This window comes from Mesoplodon mirus, assembly GCF_964341445.2.
Source record: "Mesoplodon mirus genome assembly, chromosome: 9".
In the NCBI taxonomy this organism is placed as follows: Eukaryota; Metazoa; Chordata; class Mammalia; order Artiodactyla; family Ziphiidae; genus Mesoplodon; species Mesoplodon mirus.
In genome coordinates, this window is record NC_138985.1 from 74989350 (window position 1) to 75008758 (window position 19409).

General features: G+C 37.9%; 1 protein-coding gene across 9 annotated transcripts in view; it reads right to left on the reverse strand.

Moving 5' to 3' along the window:
* Window positions 1-19409, reverse strand: part of ELMO1 (engulfment and cell motility 1) — a 596918-nt gene that overhangs the window by 364254 nt on the left and 213255 nt on the right. For all 9 annotated transcript variants that reach the window (XM_082632561.1, XM_082632562.1, XM_082632557.1 and 6 more), the window contains 2 exons: window positions 16784-16819; window positions 7133-7232 (listed from right to left, as the gene is read on the reverse strand). In XM_082632561.1, the coding sequence (XP_082488687.1) occupies window positions 7133-7232; window positions 16784-16819 (136 nt within the window). The remainder of the gene's footprint in view (window positions 1-7132; window positions 7233-16783; window positions 16820-19409) is intronic.

Genomic DNA, 19409 nt, shown 5'->3' on the forward strand with positions numbered 1-19409 from the left:
CTGACAGTTACCAGCTCAACTGTTTTTAGCCCAATTACTCCCCAGTGAAAGTAGGGGTGAGGGGTACAGATATCAACACCCCCTGTGCCTCCAGATACACCTGGATCTCAGGGGGTGAAAAATAAATGACATGAAGAAATAAAGTAACATTATGATTTTATATTCCAAAAAGTTATTATTTTATACTACACACTACAGGAAGAGTATGAGAACTTTAAGATTCTCAAAAGACTGCTTTAGCTCCTTTCACAGCTAGTAAACTTCTCTCAAGTGTTTACTGTCCCTGCCAAGCCCTCATCTTAATCCTCATAGCCTGGGTCAGCTCCCCTATGATATCTATCATGCCACCTTTCCTTCTCTGAGGCCAACTTTCTCTCCCCCAAATCCAATGACCCTCATACCGTGCTCATGGTTTAACACCTAACTTAGATCTCTTCTAAATAGAATATAAATTCTTTGACTTCCCCACCAGCACCACCCCAACCATTTGTCATTGTCCCAGTATAATTCTTGGCACTTATTAGAAAACTGAAGAACTCACAAAGAAGTGCATTGACAGTAACTGATTTCTCTGCACTAATTCTATTCTCCTTCCATGCTCCTTTTCTTGTCTCCATTTAGTAAATTTGGATGTACCTTTAAGACTCCATGGAGAATCCTCCAGCTGAAAGCTGATGGTCAACCTCCCTCCCCCACTCTCTAGCCTTCATCCCTTCTTTGCATTCATTCAAGTAATGTGTATTGACCATATGCTATGAAACAGGCTTGCACTGACCTAGGATCTGGAAATCAAGAGATGAGCAAACACACATGACTTTTAACTTCAAGGACTTTATAATCTAGCACAGACAGACAGATTAAAAAGTCATTTACTATGAAGTATGTTACATGCTTATTCTTGGCATCCAAAAGTATACTGCCACTTAGACATTCCAACAAAGCCTAAAATTAAATGGGCTAAAAATCAATCTCATTGACTTCTTATTCCTGTCTTCTCAAGTATCACCTTTCTCAAAGTTTGCCATAATCATTAGTGATTAATAGTCTTAGTTCCCTACTTTCTATTTCTATGGACACATTTGCAACGTCTCCCCTATGATACATGTTCAGTTGTATATACACAACACTGGCCCACGGTCCAACTCTTTCCTGGGTTACTAAGACAGCATCTTCTTCAGTTTCCTCTATATTTAAGATTTCCCTCTAATACAAATTTACCCTTTACTTCCATAAATATCCTGTGACAGTATTTCCTTTCTTGAAATAATCAAAACTCTCAACGTAGGGCTTCCCTGGTGGCGCAGTGGTTGAGAGTCCGCCTGCCGATGCAGGGGACACGGGTTCGTGCCCCGGTCCGGGAGGGTCCCACATGCTGCGGAGCGGCTGGGCCCGTGAGCCATGGCCGCTGAGCCTGCGCGTCCGGAGCCTGTGCTCCGCAACGGGAGAGGCCACAGCAGTGAGAGGCCCGCGTACCGCAAAAAAAAAAAAAAAAAAACTCTCAATGTTTTCCTGGTATGAAGCACACTTTCTTATAATGGGTTTTTTTTTTTTTTTTTTTTTTTTCTTTTTGCGGTATGCGGGCCTCTCACTGTTGTGGCCTCTCCCGTTGCGGAGCACAGGCTCCGGATGCGCAAGCCCAGCGGCCATGGCTCACGGGCCCAGCCGCTCCGCGGCATATGGGATCCCCCCAGACCGGGGCACGAACCCGCATCCCCTGCATCGGCAGGCGGACTCTCAACCACTGCGCCACCAGGGAGGCCCTATAATGGGTTTTAAAGTTCTCTGCAAACTATTAACTCTCACCTGCTCCCAACAGGCTTATACAATGATGGTAAAACAGGCTATGGCCTTTGCTTTCATTCAGACATTGTACCCCACATATATATTCCATTTCCATTTGCCATTTTTATATATTTCTCTCTCATGAAACTAATCCATTACCTTCCTCAAGGTATTGTTTAAAGTTAATCTTTTCTATCACTTCAGCTCTTCCTTGACACATAGATCCCATCTCTTCAGCAAGCCTGAAGCAGGGCACAAAATTTTGTGTAACACACTAAGCTGGCAGAGAGCAGGCACACAACTCATTAGAGTCTTATGCACAATTCTGTAGGAGATACTAGTTGTTTTTTGAAACTAACTTCTATCTTTTGCCTTATTTGTCAATAGTTTTAACTAGACATCTAAATGACCCAATATTGTCAACTAATGAGTACTAATAACCAAGGCATCCGGGTTGATTGAGCAAACATGATGACTGTAGACAGGCTCCTTATTGGTGCATGGACAAATTTGTGACTGTATAAATGTTATTTTCCATGTCTAGTTTAAAAACTATAGATCGTAGTATGGCTATAGAAGGTTAAAGATTGTCTGGTTAAATTTTAATTTCCCTTAGCTTCCCAAAAGTCAATAATGACTTCCTTTGCCTTTAAATTTTTCCCAGCTCCATTTCTGTACTTTTGGTCAACACAGGTGAGCTGGCCTAAACCAATCAAAGGACAGCTTCTTGAAAGTAGGTCTGTATCAAAGGGAAAAAGAGGTAGGAGGAACTAACAGTAATTATATATATATATTACCTCCACATGCTTCCACTCATTTAAAAGTGCTACCGAAATAAAACATAGGAATATTTGGGTGACTTTTAAGAAGCTAAGGGTCATCACATGAATTAATGATACAAATTATTAAAATTACATAAACACTTCTTTGAATCACTTAGATTGAGATCTTAAAATTATCCTGAGTTATCAAAGCTGAAAAGATCCATGGAGAACATGGAGCTCCACTCCCATATTTTAAATTATCTGGGCAGAGGCCCATAAATCTCTCAAGTTTTTAAGAGGCAAAAATTATTGGGTGCCTAAGCTGAAACTGGCTGGATGTTTATCCAGACACTGAAAATACTGCAGGGTGAACCAGGCCCTCCTGCAGAGCTAAGGTTTCAAGAGCATTTGTATAAAATTTTCCTTCCAAGAAAAATCACTGATATTATACTTGGCTAGGGGAAAACCAACTGGTAACACAGAAAGTTCTAGGTTTTGTTTTTTTTTTTCATTTCTTTCCTCTCCATGCCTTCTGACCCTCTCCCTAAGAAGCCAAGTCTTTAAAAAGCAACAACGTTATATATTGGCATCAAGGGATTCCAAGTTTTAAAGTGTTTATGAAATGATATTATTTATTACAGAAAAAATTTGTAAACTAGAATCTAGATTCACACATAACAAAATAGATAGTGGAGAAGGAGACCAAGGCTGGCAGGGGAAAAATATTGCTCCAAAGTCGTATGAATTTGGCATTAATAGGAAGCCAAGTCTGGACCACAGAGATAAGCATCTTTTGTCAGCGCATTTCCTAGTTGATTTTTGTCTAGATAAAGCTCCATTTAAAAGACAGTTGCCTGTATACAATTCCTGGGTTGTCAAAGTGCTGAATTTGATCCAGCTAATGAATAAAAAAGTTAACCTTACAAAAACTATCAATTATAAAGTCATTTTCTGATGACCATTCTTTTTTTAATTCACATAAGGAGTTGAGATTTAAGTAGCAATGCAAAGGAAACAGAATGACTAGGAATGAGGATAGCATATATTAAACGTGATGCCTTTTGAAAAATATTTAATTTTTAACTTAAACTGCCAAGACTGCTAGTCTTTGCTTCCTTAGATCTAATATGATTTTTATTTAATTTCAGTGAATGAAAACTGTTTTCATAAGCAGTTAGGAAAATAGATCACTGTCATTCTCTCTAACCACGTCTCACATCGTTTAAAGAAAGACAGCTTTGTAATTCCTTTATATTCATAACTGAAGTTTTAATTGAAATATATTTAAATACAGTGGCACAGTATTCTTTTTTTTTCTTCAAGTTTTAGGGTTTAAAAAAATGCTTCCAAAGCAAATTTCACTCATTCATTTCACAGAAACGTATTAAGGTCTTACTCTATGCCGGGTTCTAAGGATAGAGACAGGAAGAAAGCCATGGTTCCACCCTCCAAGGACTCATGGTCTCTTGGGAGAGCCAGTCAAAAGAACAAGAAGTCCTCAGAAATGTGGTAAGTGCTGGAACAGAGGCATATACAAGATCCAAGGAGAATGGAGAGCAGAAGAAATCAGTTAACTCTGCACCAGTGAGGTCAGGGAGGGCTGAACAACAGGTAACGCTGCTTCACCAAGACTATCCTTCAGGAGCTGTTCTTTCCTTCACTTAAAACACAGGCGCATGATGACAGGGGAGGGAGCCCTGACCCGGGGGACCAATGACACTCCGCTCTCTATAACCTCACTCAATCTCCCCAAGCCACCGTGTCCTCATCTCCTGACCAGGAATAGCAAGACTAACTGCTCTGTTCTGCAAAGGATTGCTGTGGGGATCAAAAGAGATAATGTGGGTGAAAGCATAACATAACTTCAAGGAATTCACGTTCAGAACAGCACTGTTTTTATAGCAAAAGAGGCTCTAATATCAGAAAAGCAAAGCAATTTGGATGTAGGAAAGAAAGGCCTGACATAAATTCAGAATGAACCGAAAAATTCTGTTAAGTATAAAAAATCTGAAAAACCCAGTATTTTTAGATTTGAACTTTCTTCCCTAGAATTTTTGTTTTAAATTGAAGTCCAGTTGATTTACAATATTCTGTTAGTGTCAGTACAGCAAAATGATTCAGTTTTATATATGTGTGTGTACATATATATGTGTGCGTGTATATATATATATATATATATATATATATACACACACATATATATATATTCTTTTTCAGCTTCTTTTCCATTATAGGTTATTACAAGATATTGAATATAGTTCCCTGTGCTCTACAGTAGGTCCTTGTTGTTTATCTATTTTACATATAGTAGTATGTATCTGTTAATTCCATACTCCTAATTTATCCCTCTCCCCTTTACCCTTTGGTAACCATAAGTTTGTTTTCCATGTCTGTAAGTCTGTTTCTGTTTTGTAAATAAGTTCATTTGTACTATTTTTTAGATCCCACATATAAGTGATATCATGTGATATTTGTCTTTCTCTTTCTGACTTACTTCACTTAGTGTGATCGTCTCTAGGTCCATCCATGTTGCTACAAATGGCAATATTTCATTCTTTCTATGGCTGAATAATATTCCATTTCTCTAGAACTTTTATCTTGGAAAGAAAAAATACAGCAATTTGTTCTCTGCATTCATAATCTAATGCTTGCTTTTTCTGTCACCACTAAAGGAAAGTACTTCCTAACACATCAGGATTTCCTTGGCTTTCTCTTCTACAGTCATTTCTCCTTTTTTTAGCAATTCATTCCACTGACAAATATAGGCAAAAAGAGACTTCATCCTTCTTTGTATGTTTTCTAGGTGGTTCCCATTACTTGTTTCTCTTGGCTTTATGCCCTTATGTAGGAAAAAAGGATTCAGAGGTGCGTCAAGAAGGCCCTGGGTTCCCAATCGGCCCTCCTCTGAAAAAAATAGGCAACATAATGAAGGCGTTCAATCTGTGGGGCTTCTGCTCCCAACACCCTCAATGCACAGACTAGGGGCTCTTCTATGCTCTTCAATTCAAGGCAGTGTCTCCCTCCAGGTACTGACTAACGTTAAAAGGAAAAGAGATAACTTCACAGTGGGGAAACCCAGAAGATACCACCTTATCCACATAATCAAGGTCAACATCACCAGTAATAAGCATATTAACATCTCACACCCCAATGTGATGCTCTGAAAAGGGCACAACATTACTTCTCTAATATTCTTGCCGAAAACGCATAACCTTAATTTAACCATGAGGGAAATATCAAAAAACCCAAACTGAGGGACATTCTACAAAATAACTGACCAGTATTCTTCAAAATTGTCAAAGTCATGAAAGACAGGGAAAAACTGAGGAACTGTCACATTGGAAGACACTAAGGAGACATGCCAACTAAATGCAGTCTTGGATCCTGGATCTGGTCCTTAACCAGAGAAAGGAAATTGGTAGAAAAACTGCTGAAATCAAATAATGGTAACAGTATTACACCACTGTTAATTTCCTAGTTTTGAAAATAATACTATTATTATGCAAAATGCTTAGGGAAACTGGTTGAAGGTTACATGGAACATTCTGTACTATTTTTTTGCAAATTCTCTCTAAGTCTACCATGATTTCAAAATAAAAGTCTTTAAAAACTCAAGTGACTCATACTGGATTTTGCTTTGATTTTCCAGCTTTTGCACAGACTCTCTGAAATTCTTTATTTTAGACAATCCTTCCCAGGAATCTAGACCTATAAGACAAATACATGAATTCCAAACAACTCTTCATTCCCAAAAACAGCAGGAAGAAAGATGCCAATACATTTATAAACCATTTCACAAATACAAAGAGAGGAAAAATAAGTTAACAAATTAATAAATAATAATGATTCTTGATTTAATACTACATTTAATAGTTATAAAGTCAGGGCTATTCACTTTTGGTTAGAAGATTGGAAACAGAATTGTAAATTTGCAGACATGTCTTTATTACTATTCAACTGCTGGGAATGGTAGGGGCCTCTTCTGCCCTCTCTCCCCAAACCAGGTCCACCCTTGCCTGTACCTTCATTAGTTTCCTCCTAATGAAAGTAGGAACCAATCGAATTAGTTGATCCCAGAGACATTTATTGCACCAAGATTACCAGTAAGCAGGCTTACTCGGCCTAAGAGGCATGGATCCAAGCACACCTTCTTCTCTTACATTCCTGCTTCAGACCCAGTCATATAATAATCAGTATATTTTGCCTCTTTCCCTTTTCCTAAACACCTGGTTAAGGGGAGAAGGATCGGGAAGGACAGCAGGAACTCTACTTAGATCTTGAGAACAGCAGAGTCCAGAACAGGGGCTCAGCAGACACTTCTCTGATTTTAACATGTCACCTTGATTTTCCTTGACTATGGGTTCTCATGTATTATACAATCCCTTATGATCCCAGTGGGGAGAAAATGTCATTTTTCATACAGAATTTAGATGCCCTGACCCCCACATACATAATACTATCAAAAACCACACTCACACTTTAACACAAAGAACTAAGAGAAACGACTCTAAAATATGTTCAAATCAGAGAAAAATATCTGTAAAAGAAGGAAGTGATTTGACCTTGGGAAGCACGATCTGAATTACCTTCTTAATGAATGCCACCGAAAACGTATCCCAGGACACTATTCCGTGGTCCATCAGCTCCACAAAGGCCGTCAGGGTGAAGGACAGCATGTCTCCAAAGCTGGAAAACACAAGATGGTATAAGGGTGATGGGCCCAAGAGCTGAATACAAGGGAAGACAGAAGTGAGAAAGCTTTAGAAAGATGAATACAAGCAGAACTGTAAGAGGTCGCTGGGATAAGCAGCTGGGCCACAGGCAATGTCCTTGCAAACATGAGTCAGTAGGCAGGAGGCAGGTGGCTTCACAGAGGGGAGCCAGGGCCTCTATGGGACACACCCGGGCTCACACTCTCACTCAGGTGAGCTGTGTTGTACTGGGCAGGTCCCTAATCTCCTTGAGCCTCTGTCTTCTCTGCTGAAAATCTGGATAGTGAAATCTATTTCATCACAGGGCTGCTTGTAGAGCACTTAATAAAGTGTGCAACATACAAGCATTCAGTAAATGATAGCTTAAAAAAGCTTCCGGGCTTCCTTGGTGGCACAGTGGTTGAGAGTCCGCCTGCCGATGCAGGGGACACGGGTTCGTGCCCCGGTCCGGGAAGATCCCACATGCCGCGGAGTGGCTGGGCCCGTGAGCCATGGCCGCTGAGCCTGCGTGTCCGGAGCCTGTGCTCCACAACGGGAGAGGCCACAACAGTGAGAGGCCCGCGTACCACAAAAAGAAAAAAAAAAAAAAAAAGCTTCCCAGTAAACAAAAATTAGGAAGAGGGCAATATGCTTCTTTTATTATCTCTGGGTATCCAACAGGGAAGATTATAAATAATTCTATTAACAGTATCAGCACTTTGCAAAGGATTCTTGTGGTCTATATTTGTGTGTGTGTGTGTGTGTGTGTGTTTGGGTGAGTGCATTTACACACACACACATAGATACAAATATATATGTAAGTAAGCATATTCATTTCTATATTACACTGGCCAGCATTTTATCTTTAGTTAATAGGCTTTATACAATAGCTTTCTAGAATATTATAGATAATAACTGTTTGCTGGCCATAGACTTGCTGTGATTCAAAAGGCTGTAGGAAGGGTCTCATGAGTGGGTTAGAAGTCTAAGCAGAGATCAGGCAAGCTCAAGTAAAAGAACGGCCTTCTAAAAAAGCTCCATCTGTGACCCTTATCAGACAATACCCTGATTTCTAGGGCTTTCAAAACAACACTGGAAACTCACTTCTATTGTAAATTATCACCATAATAAATAGGAACTCAAAACTCTCAAGATAAGTACTTTCTCTTCAGGTACATTGAATTACGCCCATCAGGATCTCCACACTATATACAACCACACTGATTCATATGCTTGATTTTTTAAAAATAAAGTTAGTTGTTCAGATTTTTAATCTGTAGACTCTTATATATCACAATTGCTACACTACAAAGTCTCATAAAGTCTCTAGATTGAATCTTCCCATCCATTTTCAATTAATAGAATAGAAAACAAGCTCATATTTCTTTTAAAACAGCTTCACAATTTCCCTTCTTCCTAGTGTTCTCAGCCCAACCTCAATAACAGACCTGGAAAATTCTGCATCATCCCCGAAGCTGTGATGCTGAAAAGAGACCTATTAAAGAGGAAGCGGCTCTCAGGAAAGGACCGTGATCCCAAGCTGCCAGAGATCAGAGGGGATGAGGTGAGCCTGATAGAAATGGCTAAGCGGTTGGTTTCTGGGGTCAGACAGCAGAGGTTACCCTCCAGCTCTCAGTGGACAAGGACACATTGTATGCCTCGGTTTCCTCATTTTATAAAAATGAGGACGACAGTGACGCTGGTGGTGGTGGCGATACCTAACTCAGAGAATTGCTGGGGAAATGAAAGGAGCTACCATACTTAGAGCCCTCTAAGCATTGTATAGCACATGGAAGGCAGTATGCAAATGTTAGTTATTATCATTATGCAAAGTGGTATTTTAAAAAGCTACATAAAGCTCATGATTTTCAAATGTCTGTCTTCATTGTGTCAAGAATTCTCTGTCCTTGGAGAGAGAAAAAAAAAATTGCAAAAAAAGCCAAACGTTTCAAGCCAGAGAGAAAAGCAGCAAATATTTTTTTTAAGGCTTTTCTGAGTCACAGGCGGGCAATCCCAATCATACAGGGTGGCATCAGAGAATCATGCCCCAAAAAAGAAATTCCAAACCAGAAAACTCAAGCTTATTTTAAGAAAACAAAAAAAAGTAGAAAGACAGGTGGAAAATGGATTAAAAATACTAGCAAGAAAGGTTATATAAAAATTCCAGAATGGCTCTTTCTACAGACAATGAGTCCTAAGAAAATCCAAACATTAGCTTGCAAAAAAAATCAAGCAGGAAATTGCCTCAGGAAAATAAGAGAGCCAGGAAATAAAAGCAATTAATAAGATTTATTAACAGATTATGTAGGCATTAGTATTACTGTGAAAATATTACATAATAATGTATAGAATTACTAGTAAACAATATTAGCTAATTTATTATTTTATTATATTATTAGTGATAAACCATATTAGCAATTTTTTTTACTTAAAAAAAGGAAAAAACAACCACCAAGTGATAACAAATGGCTGACATTTGTTTACACCTGGCATGCTAAAAGACCTCAACTGCTATAAGATGCCCATCTATAAGACATTGGAGGATGGCATTTGTGACCTCCACACAGTGCAAAAATACTGCTTCAGTATTGTCACTAAAAGAACAAGCAACGGAACAGGCAGTGAAAAAGGAGTAAAATGCTGCTGAAATCAAACTCTTCTTTATATTCCCTGTAGCTGGGACTAGAGATGATATTAGTCTTCATTAACTTCTTTAAAAGCAAAAGATAAATTGTATTTATGCTATGTAATTATCTGAAGGCAAAATGACTCTGCTCCTTGCTCAATGGACTCATAATCCAAATGGACTTAGTAACATCTGGGGATTGTCCCTCTTCCTTAAGTGTTCCAGAGCTCTGCCTACAGGCTCCTCAGACAGTCTGCAAGGACCTGGGAAAAAGATGGAGAAAAAGGGAAAGAGTATTGTTTGGTTTCCAAATCTCCAAGCTGCTTTCGGGACCAGGATTTAACTCCCCAAGGTTGTTAAGGAGTTGGAGCACCATTTCTGAGAGTGCAGCTAGGGCTTTCTGTGCTTTGTGATCACCCATTAGTGTGAACGACTGACAAATGAGAGAAGCTTCTTCACATCACACCAAGGTGCCCAGGAGAAGGAGAGCTCTCTTAGTCCATCTAATGTTTTATATAAATGTTATATAATTTATACTTATATAAATATTATCTAATAACATTTAATATATTTAAATATATAACTATATACTCTATGGATATAATGTTATTAGACATATATATTATATATAATCATATATATGTATCTTATAAAATATATAGATATACATATGTTATTAGATATACTATGTTTACATGTTATATATTATATATTATAAAATATATAATATGCATTTATACTATATTATACATATAGTATATATATGACATATATAATTCATTATAACTGGTTGCTGGATGGCATACTAGGTTTACATGAGGGAGAATTTTTTCAAAATTCAACTTCAAATCCTTAGTTGCAAGAAAAGGAGAGCCATGCTAAAATTGTATTACCTTCCAAATCAACGGACTTAATCTCATTTCAAATGAGGCAGCTATAAAAGCTCTTATTGAACCCTGACACAGATGCTTATTTCACTGCTAGAGGAGTGATTCAGGCTCCAAGAGGGAAGGCAGGAGCCAAGGTCCTGTCTCTGAAATCAGTGCTGGGTGCAGAAGATCAAGGCTAAAAGGATTACAAATATAAAGCAACCACATGGCACATGCGGGGAGCATTTTTATTTGTTTGGTTTATTTGTTTCTTAGAAAGTGCCAAGCTAAATAAAGATTTTGCAGCACTGACTGCCACAAATTAAGCCGACTGCAAACTTTACATGCTGGTTGAGAGCCATGTCACAGCCAACACACCATGTGTGCTGGAATGATTCAAATAAATATTTCTCATCAATTCAGTAGAGACCCTCTTCTTTCCAACAAAATTCAGCCAATCTCAAAGCATTTACATTTTATGCTGCTAATTTTATAAAAGAATAGTGCTTCCAAATGTCTCCATTGGGTGTCATGCCCAAAAGAAAAGCAGAAAAAAGATGAAAATAAAGACCAGTTTCAAAGTTATTAATAAATCATAATATATCCCTAATTGCCAGAATTAATGAATATAGTTCTACCCTACCCTTTGAGTTTTTCCTAGTATTTTATTTTGTTTCTGGTAAAACTTATATACACTGAAATGTATGGATTTCTGTTGCCCTTCAGACATTCCCTTACCCTTTAGAATCATAGCATTACTTACGTCAGCATATATTCTTTTGGCTCCTTTATTGAAAATTTAACTGTGGATCAATTTTGGACTCTATTCTATTCCATGGACCTGTCTATCCTCTTATACCAATATCATATTGTGTTAATAACTAAATTTACAGGAAGCCTTGAAGTCAGTTAATGAAATCTTCCAAGTTTACTATTTTTATGAGTTTTTCAAGACTGTTTTGGCTCTTCTAGGTCCGGTGCATTTCCTTTAAGTTTTTAGGATTGTCTCGTAATTACTTTTTAAAAGATTGTATTTCACTGAACCTAATTTGGAGAGAATTGCTATCTTAAGTATATTGTGTCTTCCAATCCATGAAATGGTATATTCTCCACTTATTTAGGTCTTCTTTAATTTCTTTCAGCAATATATTTTTTTTCAGTGAACAGATACTGATGTCTCTTGTCAAATTTATTCCTAAGAATTTTATGATTTTTGACACTTTGTAAATGGAAATTATAAAATTTCATTTTCCAGTTGTTTGCTATTAAGGTATAAAAATATGTCCCTTTTATATACTCATGTTATATCCTGAAACTTTGCTAAATTCAGTTATGAGATATAGCAGTTTCTTTGTAGATTCCTTAGGATTTTCTACATAGTCAATCATGTCTTCTATGAATAGAGTTGGTTTTACTTCTTCCTCTCTGATCATTATGTCTTTTTTCTCTCTCTTGACTTATTGCTATGGCTAAAAACTACAGTACAAGGTTGAATAGAAGTGTTACATATTTGTCTTATTCCCAATCTTTATTGGGAGGGGTGGGGATTCAGTCTTCCAACATTAAGTATAACACTTTTTTTTTTTTTTTTGCAGATAGTCTTTATCAGGTTGAGGAAGTTCCCTCCATTATTCCTCGATTGCTGAGAATTTTTATGAATGACTGTTGGGTGCTATGAAATGCTTTTTCTGTATCTATTATCTACTTTCTGTATCTGTAAAGATGCTTTTTCTCTTTAAGTTTTCTCCTTTATTTTGCTAAATACTAAATCACAGTGACTGATTTTTCAGATGTTAAACTATTTTTGAGATAAATCTTTACATCCTTACAGGCCACAAATCTTTTTTATACATTGCTTGATCATATTTGTTCATACATTTCTGGGGAGTTTTGCACCTCTGTTCATTAAATCATCTATAATTTTTATTTCCTGCATTGGCTTTGTCAGGTTTTGGTATCAGACTGATACTGGCCTCATTGGCCTCATAAAATGATTGAGGACTTTTCCCCTCTGCCTCTATTTTCTGAAACCATATGTGTAGATTTGGTATTTCTTATGCATATGTATAATAAAATTCACCAGTGTAACCAATTTTCATTGTGTAAAGGCTTTTGAAAATGAATTCAACTTCTTTAATAGATGTGGGTATTCAGATTTTCTATTTCCTCATAGGTCAGTTTTGTGTCAGTTTAGTCCTCAGTTAATGCTGAGATGGAGTAAGGAGAGCAAGAGGTTTATTGGAAGATAGGTGGTGCTTGTGAAAGATAAAGAGGCACAAAGCAAGACGGTAAAAATACCCTTCAGACCGTGAGGTAGACCTGATGCCTGTGAAAGGAAAGGGGACACAGATGTAGATCTGACAGTCCCAGCCAACCCAAGAGGAAGCTCAGAGGGGTCCCACAATGGGCAGAAATGGCCAGGCCCTGGTATGTGCACCATGCTCATCAGGCTCACTGACTAGGGGCTGCCTAGAAAGAGCGTGTAAGGTCTTAGTTTGAAAGCTGTTATGGATCTTGAATGTGCTATAGCGGGAAGCTATCACTAACTGTACTCCTCAGGGCTTATTAGCAAATTCTTTCTTGAAGGGAGATTAGAAATTAAAAAAGAAATTAGAAAAGAGTGTTAAAATCTCCAACCATGATTACAGATTTGTCTATACTTCTCTTTAGTTCAGATTTGCTTCATGTACTTTGAAGCCTTATATTAGGTACAGACACATTTAACACTTTATGTCTTCCTAATGAGCCAACCATTTTTTATTGTGAATTATCTCTCTTAATCTTTGATAATATGTTGCCTTGAAGTCTTATTGTGCCTGATATTAATAAAACAACTGTTTTATTATTATTTCCAGTTACATGGTATATGTTTTTCCACTTTCAAACTACATGTTCCTTTGTATTTATAGTATATCTCTTGTAAACAGCATATAGCTGGGTCCTGCTTTTTCAAATTTGACCTGAAGCCTCTTAATTGAAGAACTTCCTTCACGTTTCCTGTAGTGTGTATCTGCTAACAATGAACCATCTTAGTTTTCCTTTATTTGAAAGTGCTTTTATTTCACCTTCATTTTCAAGATAGTATTATTAGAAAAGAATTCTGGGTTGACAAGTTTTTTTTTTTTTCTTTTAGCACTTTTAAGAGGTTGCCTTCTGGCCTCCACTATTTCTAATCAGAAGTCAGCTCTCATTCTTATTTTTATTTTCTTAATGTAATAAGTTGTTTTTCTCTGGCTGCCTTCAAGGTATCCTTTTTATCCTTCAATTTCAGAAGTTTGACTATGATGTTTCTAGGCATAGTTTTCTATTTATCCCACTTGGGTTCAACAAGCTTCTTAGATCTAAAAATTTATGTTTTTCAACAAATTTCAGAAATTTTCTGTCATTATTTCCTCAAACATTTTTCTGCCCCATTATCTGTTTCCTCTCTCTCTGGGACCCCAATTAAATGTATTTAAAATCAACTGCTACTATCTCACAGGTCAATTATTCACTATTCACTTTATCTAGTCTTCAGATTGGGTAATCTATACTGATATATCTTCAAGGTTACTGTCTCTTCTGCCATCTTCAACTCCTACAGTGAATTTTTCATTTTAAATATTATACTTTTCAGTTTCATAATTTCCAATTGGTTATTTCTTATTTCCATTTCTCTGCTGAGACTCCCCATCTGCGAATTTAATATGCTAATGCTTTTCTTTAGTCTTTTAATATATTTATAAACATTGCTTTAAAATTGTCATCTGCTATTTCCAACATCTGGGTCATCTTAAGGTAGGCTTCTACTACTTGCTTTATTTCTTTTCTTAAGTATAGGTCATCTTTTCCTATTCCTTATATACCTAGTAATTTTTTACTGTATTCTGAACATTGGGAATGAAACATTGCCAAGGCCATAGTTCAGTTTTGTTCTTCTGAAGAATTGGTTTTTGTTCTAGTAGGAAGTTAACTTGGCTAAAATCAGACTCCAAACTCCTCAGTGAGTGGCAGTTTAAATCTCTTCCCAATTCTTTCCATTTCCAGTTGCTAATTTTACCAGGTCCCTTCTGGGGTTCCCATACACACGTATATTCACACTTCAGTGATCAGTGATAGATTTGGCAGAGTTTATATATAGATATGGGGTCGTCTCATACCCTCTGAGCCTCCTTTCTTTCATGGATTCCCCTTAATAATCTAGATGCTCTGCCAGCCCCAAACTATATCCTCTTAGTAACTTACTGAGACTGAGGGTTCTTGTCACCCCATGCTACCTGGATAAGCAGGAATCCTCAGGCAAAAAGCTGCAAACACACAAATCTCATCTAGGGCTTATTTCTTCTCTCAAAGATTGAATTACTTCTTCTTTCTGTTTTCAGTTGCTATACAGTTTCTTCAAACACTTGTTTTTAGATGTTTCTGTTTGCAATATTTTGTCTAGAGTTTATAATTATTATCTATGGTACTTAGTCTGATTAAGCTACTTTGCAATTACCAGGGCCCTGAGCATTGATTTTGTCTGTGATTGATAAATGGAAATCATGATTCATGCTTAGTCACACTTCCAACACCTCTATATACCAAAAGATTAAAACTACTGGCAGATAAATTTTAAGAAATTATTTTGTCTTCAGAGACTAAAATTCTTCTGCATTAGCAAATTGTATGAGGTTGTTAGAGAAAAAATCAGTTTGAATCCCAACACCACCTCATTTTAACTTCTTCATAAAGGAAACAATTCTAATTTTACTCATCTTGTATGGTGGATAAAAGTGTAAATTAGAAGTAATGAGTGTAAACATTGAGACAATGGCCAGGACAGAGTAAATTCCCATAAAAGATGGCTTCTACTGCTATTACCATTAAGTGCTTCTACTATATTAAAAATATATATCAAAGTTAGGTTTAAGAAGCTTTACCCTAAAAACTCAATATTTCTACTTTATTAGAATTTAATAACTGAAGAGTTCCTGCAATTAATACTTCTTCTAGTGGGAGGGGTAGGGGAAGATGAATGATTTGAGACCACTATCATACACTGATCAGAATTTTCTCTGAAGCCTTAAAAAATAAGGTGCACATTTTCAGATACTGTTCAGTCTTCCTTCTCAAACTGAAACTGTATGCTTAACAACTTAGCAAAATGGGACTTTGTTCAACCTATTATAGAGAGTTTGTTAGATCCTCTTTGGACTCACCTTGTTTAGTGGATAATAAAGGCACTGAGGAGGGAATACTCTAAGGAAGAAGTTTTGAGATTTCCAGACATAATTATCAGGCAATTCACAAATATATAGGTGGATGAACACATTCTCAGACTGAAAGTAAATAATTTTCATTCCATACTTCAGCCCTAAATACTTTTTTAATGCAGATCTTTTTCTTACCAAGCCATTGAAGAAAATCAAAGACTTTTGACTTTGAACATCACATAGGCCACAAAAAAGAAAGTTTTTTTTTTAAAGTAATACATAAAATTATGCCTAGCCTTGCTCCAGGAGAAGGGTAGCAATCCTGATGTGATCATTTTATGGTTACAAACATAAAATACTCTTTCTACCACAAAGCAAATAGAAAAGGGAAATAAATTTTTAAAGAACCTGCTCATAAGAAAATCAAAAAGGGGCTTCCCTGGTGGCGCTGTGGTTGAGAATCTGCTGGCCAATGCAGGGGACACAGGTTCGAGCCCTGGTCTGGGAAGATCCCACGTGAAGCGCAGCAACTAGGACCGTGAGCCACAACTACTGAGCCTGCGCGTCTGGAGCCTGTGCTCCGCAACAAGAGAGGCCGCGATAGTGAAAGGCCCGCGCACCGCGACGAAGAGTGGCCCCCGCTTGCCGCAACTAGAGAAAGCCCTCGCACAGAAACGAAGACCCAACACAGCCAAAAAAATAATAATAATAATAATTAATTAATTTAAAAAAAGAACATTAAAAAGAAAGCAAAAATAAATCACTTACTCAAAACATCTAGACACATAGTTACACAATCAGTCAGAGGACAGGGTTTAATTATGCAGAGGAGAAGGAAGTGTTATATCATCTGTATCAACCCATCAGAAATTCTTACCAAGGCTTCATGATCTTCTGCAATTTCTGGTATCGTCTGCAAAATTCAAAAACAGTCATGTAAGGAGCATGTGTGAAAGCAATGAGTTTTACACAAATTACAGATCACAAAGAAAGCCCAGGATGAGATATAGGGCAGATTTAACAGTCATTAAGAGAACTTAATTCATTTCAAAACATTTCTCCAAGCAATAAATTGGTGTTTTTTAATGATACGGAACAATCAAAAGATGGGGATTAAACCACTGTAACCAACCTATTGCATTTACTTATGAGTAAAGGCAACAAGAACACTCCATTTGGCTCAGAATGGGTATATATTCAACAGGGGGAAATCCCTAGAAATAAGAGGAGCATATTTTCAATGAAAAAGAAGAGCCAAAAAACACTAGTCCAGTTGTTCTTAAGTACATGCTCAACAATGGAGAAATAGTTGATTATCTTTCTTTGGTAAAATGCCCACTAATTCTTTCTCCTTTCTTAAGAGAAAAAAAAAAAATGCTTCTTCTGAAGGAAGACACCGTGAGACACTGCAATAATTCCTGGACCACAGATGGAACCCTGGGATAGTAGTCTGCAAAAAAAGTGCACAATCAACAAAACATGTCTGTAAAAAAGGACAATTATGCTTCTTTAAAAACTAAAGATTAGGTCAAGAAGATTAGGAAACAAGTGTTTCTAACCTTATCAAACCACTTCCCATTCCTCAAGTCTGCCACATTTCTCTGGCATTAAGTGTGTTCTTCCCTCTGCTGGGGGAATACCCTTCCCCTCCCTGTCAGACTAGCTAAGTCCTACCCCAAATTCATCTGATTCGAGGCTCCTCTGTGCAGCCTCCCTGACTTCTGATTTCCCTTCCTTGACCAGACTGAGGGTGGCGCCCATGTCCACAGTGCTGAGAATACATCAGCTGCATAACTTAGGACATCTCACTGCCCTTCCAGCTACCTGAAGGCAAAGGCTCGCTCTGTAACTCAACTACTATAAAGTCAGGCACATGCAGAGTAGGTACTCAATTCGGAAGAAGTTAAGTTTCACATTTTCCACCACATAAAATGTAACCACTTCAGAAACCTAACTGACCACGAGAAGATCAGATCTAGTATTTGATAAAACTGACGAGTTAGGGCTTCCCTGGTGGCGCAGTGGTTGAGAGTCCGCCTGCCAATGCAGAGAACACGGGTTCGTGCCCCAGTCTGGGAGGATCCCATATGCCGCGGAGCGGCTGGGCCCGTGAGCCATGGCCGCTGAGCCTGCGCGTCCGGAGCCTGTGCTCCGCAACGGGAGAGGCCAGGGTGGTGAGAGGCCCGCGTACCGCAAAAAAAAACCCCAAAAAACTGGGGAGTTAAAAATGTATATAAAGTGATCTTCCTCTTCCTGCTCCCTTCCCCATCCTTAACCTGCCTTTCTTTAAAAAAAAAAAAAAAAAAAAAATATATATATATATATATATATATATATAAAATGCACTACCTAAAAGTTGAGAATTATATTTTATTCGGTGGACTTTCTGAGGACTCAATCCCAGAGGCAGCCTCTCAGATAGTGCTGAGGGACGGCTCCGAAGAGGAAAGGGAGGAGCCGGGACACATAGGAGTTTTGCAATAAACCAGGGAGTCAGAACATCAAAGGATTATGGTTAACTAAAGAAAAACCAGACATCTTAAGTTAATGGATTTAGTGCTTTTCCATATATGAGAAGATGCAACAGTCTGGGCTCATTGAAATCATTCCTTTGACATGCACCTTAGCGATTTAGGGCCAGTATCCTGCTTTTCTACATCCTGAACCCCCTCAGGGTTGGGGGGGCAGCTGCAGTGGCTGATGACTTGATGGCCACAGTGTCCTTTGTTTACTGATATGGCAGGCGGACATTTTTCATCCACATATATATTAGCTTCCTTTCCTTCTCCTTCAAATAGCCATTGGGCAGAGTGGAAGAAGTAGGTGGCCATGGGGAAGGAGGCCTGAGCAGAGTTTGGGCCCTTTTGCAAGAGCCAAACACTACTCTCCACTAAAAGGAACTGGGGCTCCTTGGAGAAATGACTCGGTCCAGGGCTGGAAAGATCTAGATAAGCCTGGAACATTTCGCTGAGCCAAAAAGTACAGAAATGCTCAAAGAATAATGGGAGACAAGGCAGGACACAGAATACAGCTTGATGAAGTTTCCAAAGCCATATCTGGGACAAATTGGACATCAAAATAAATAATAATAGTGATAAATTATAGGCTAATGAATAAAACGGAACAAATGGCCTACACTGCTTTAAAGAGTGGTGTGTTAGTATTGCTGAAGCGCCAAATCTCTGGGAGAAAATATACAAACCTGATTTGTACCACTTTCCATTTCCCATGGTGTAACTACTCCAAAATTATTTCTTAATTATTTACAAAGGGGGGAAATTGCATTACAGGGAGATACCAGGAAGGCGCTATCTTAACAAGTGGTCAAAGTGAACAACATCAGTAATAAGACAAAGAGACATCATGTGCCATTAATAGGATGCAATGAAATAAACACAAGCATCTGTGATATTCTAGCCAAAGACATACGTTTTCTAAAAGAAGAAAACACTGGAGAAACCTGTAGAAAAAGGACTTCGTGTTTCAGTAGGAAACTATGCAGT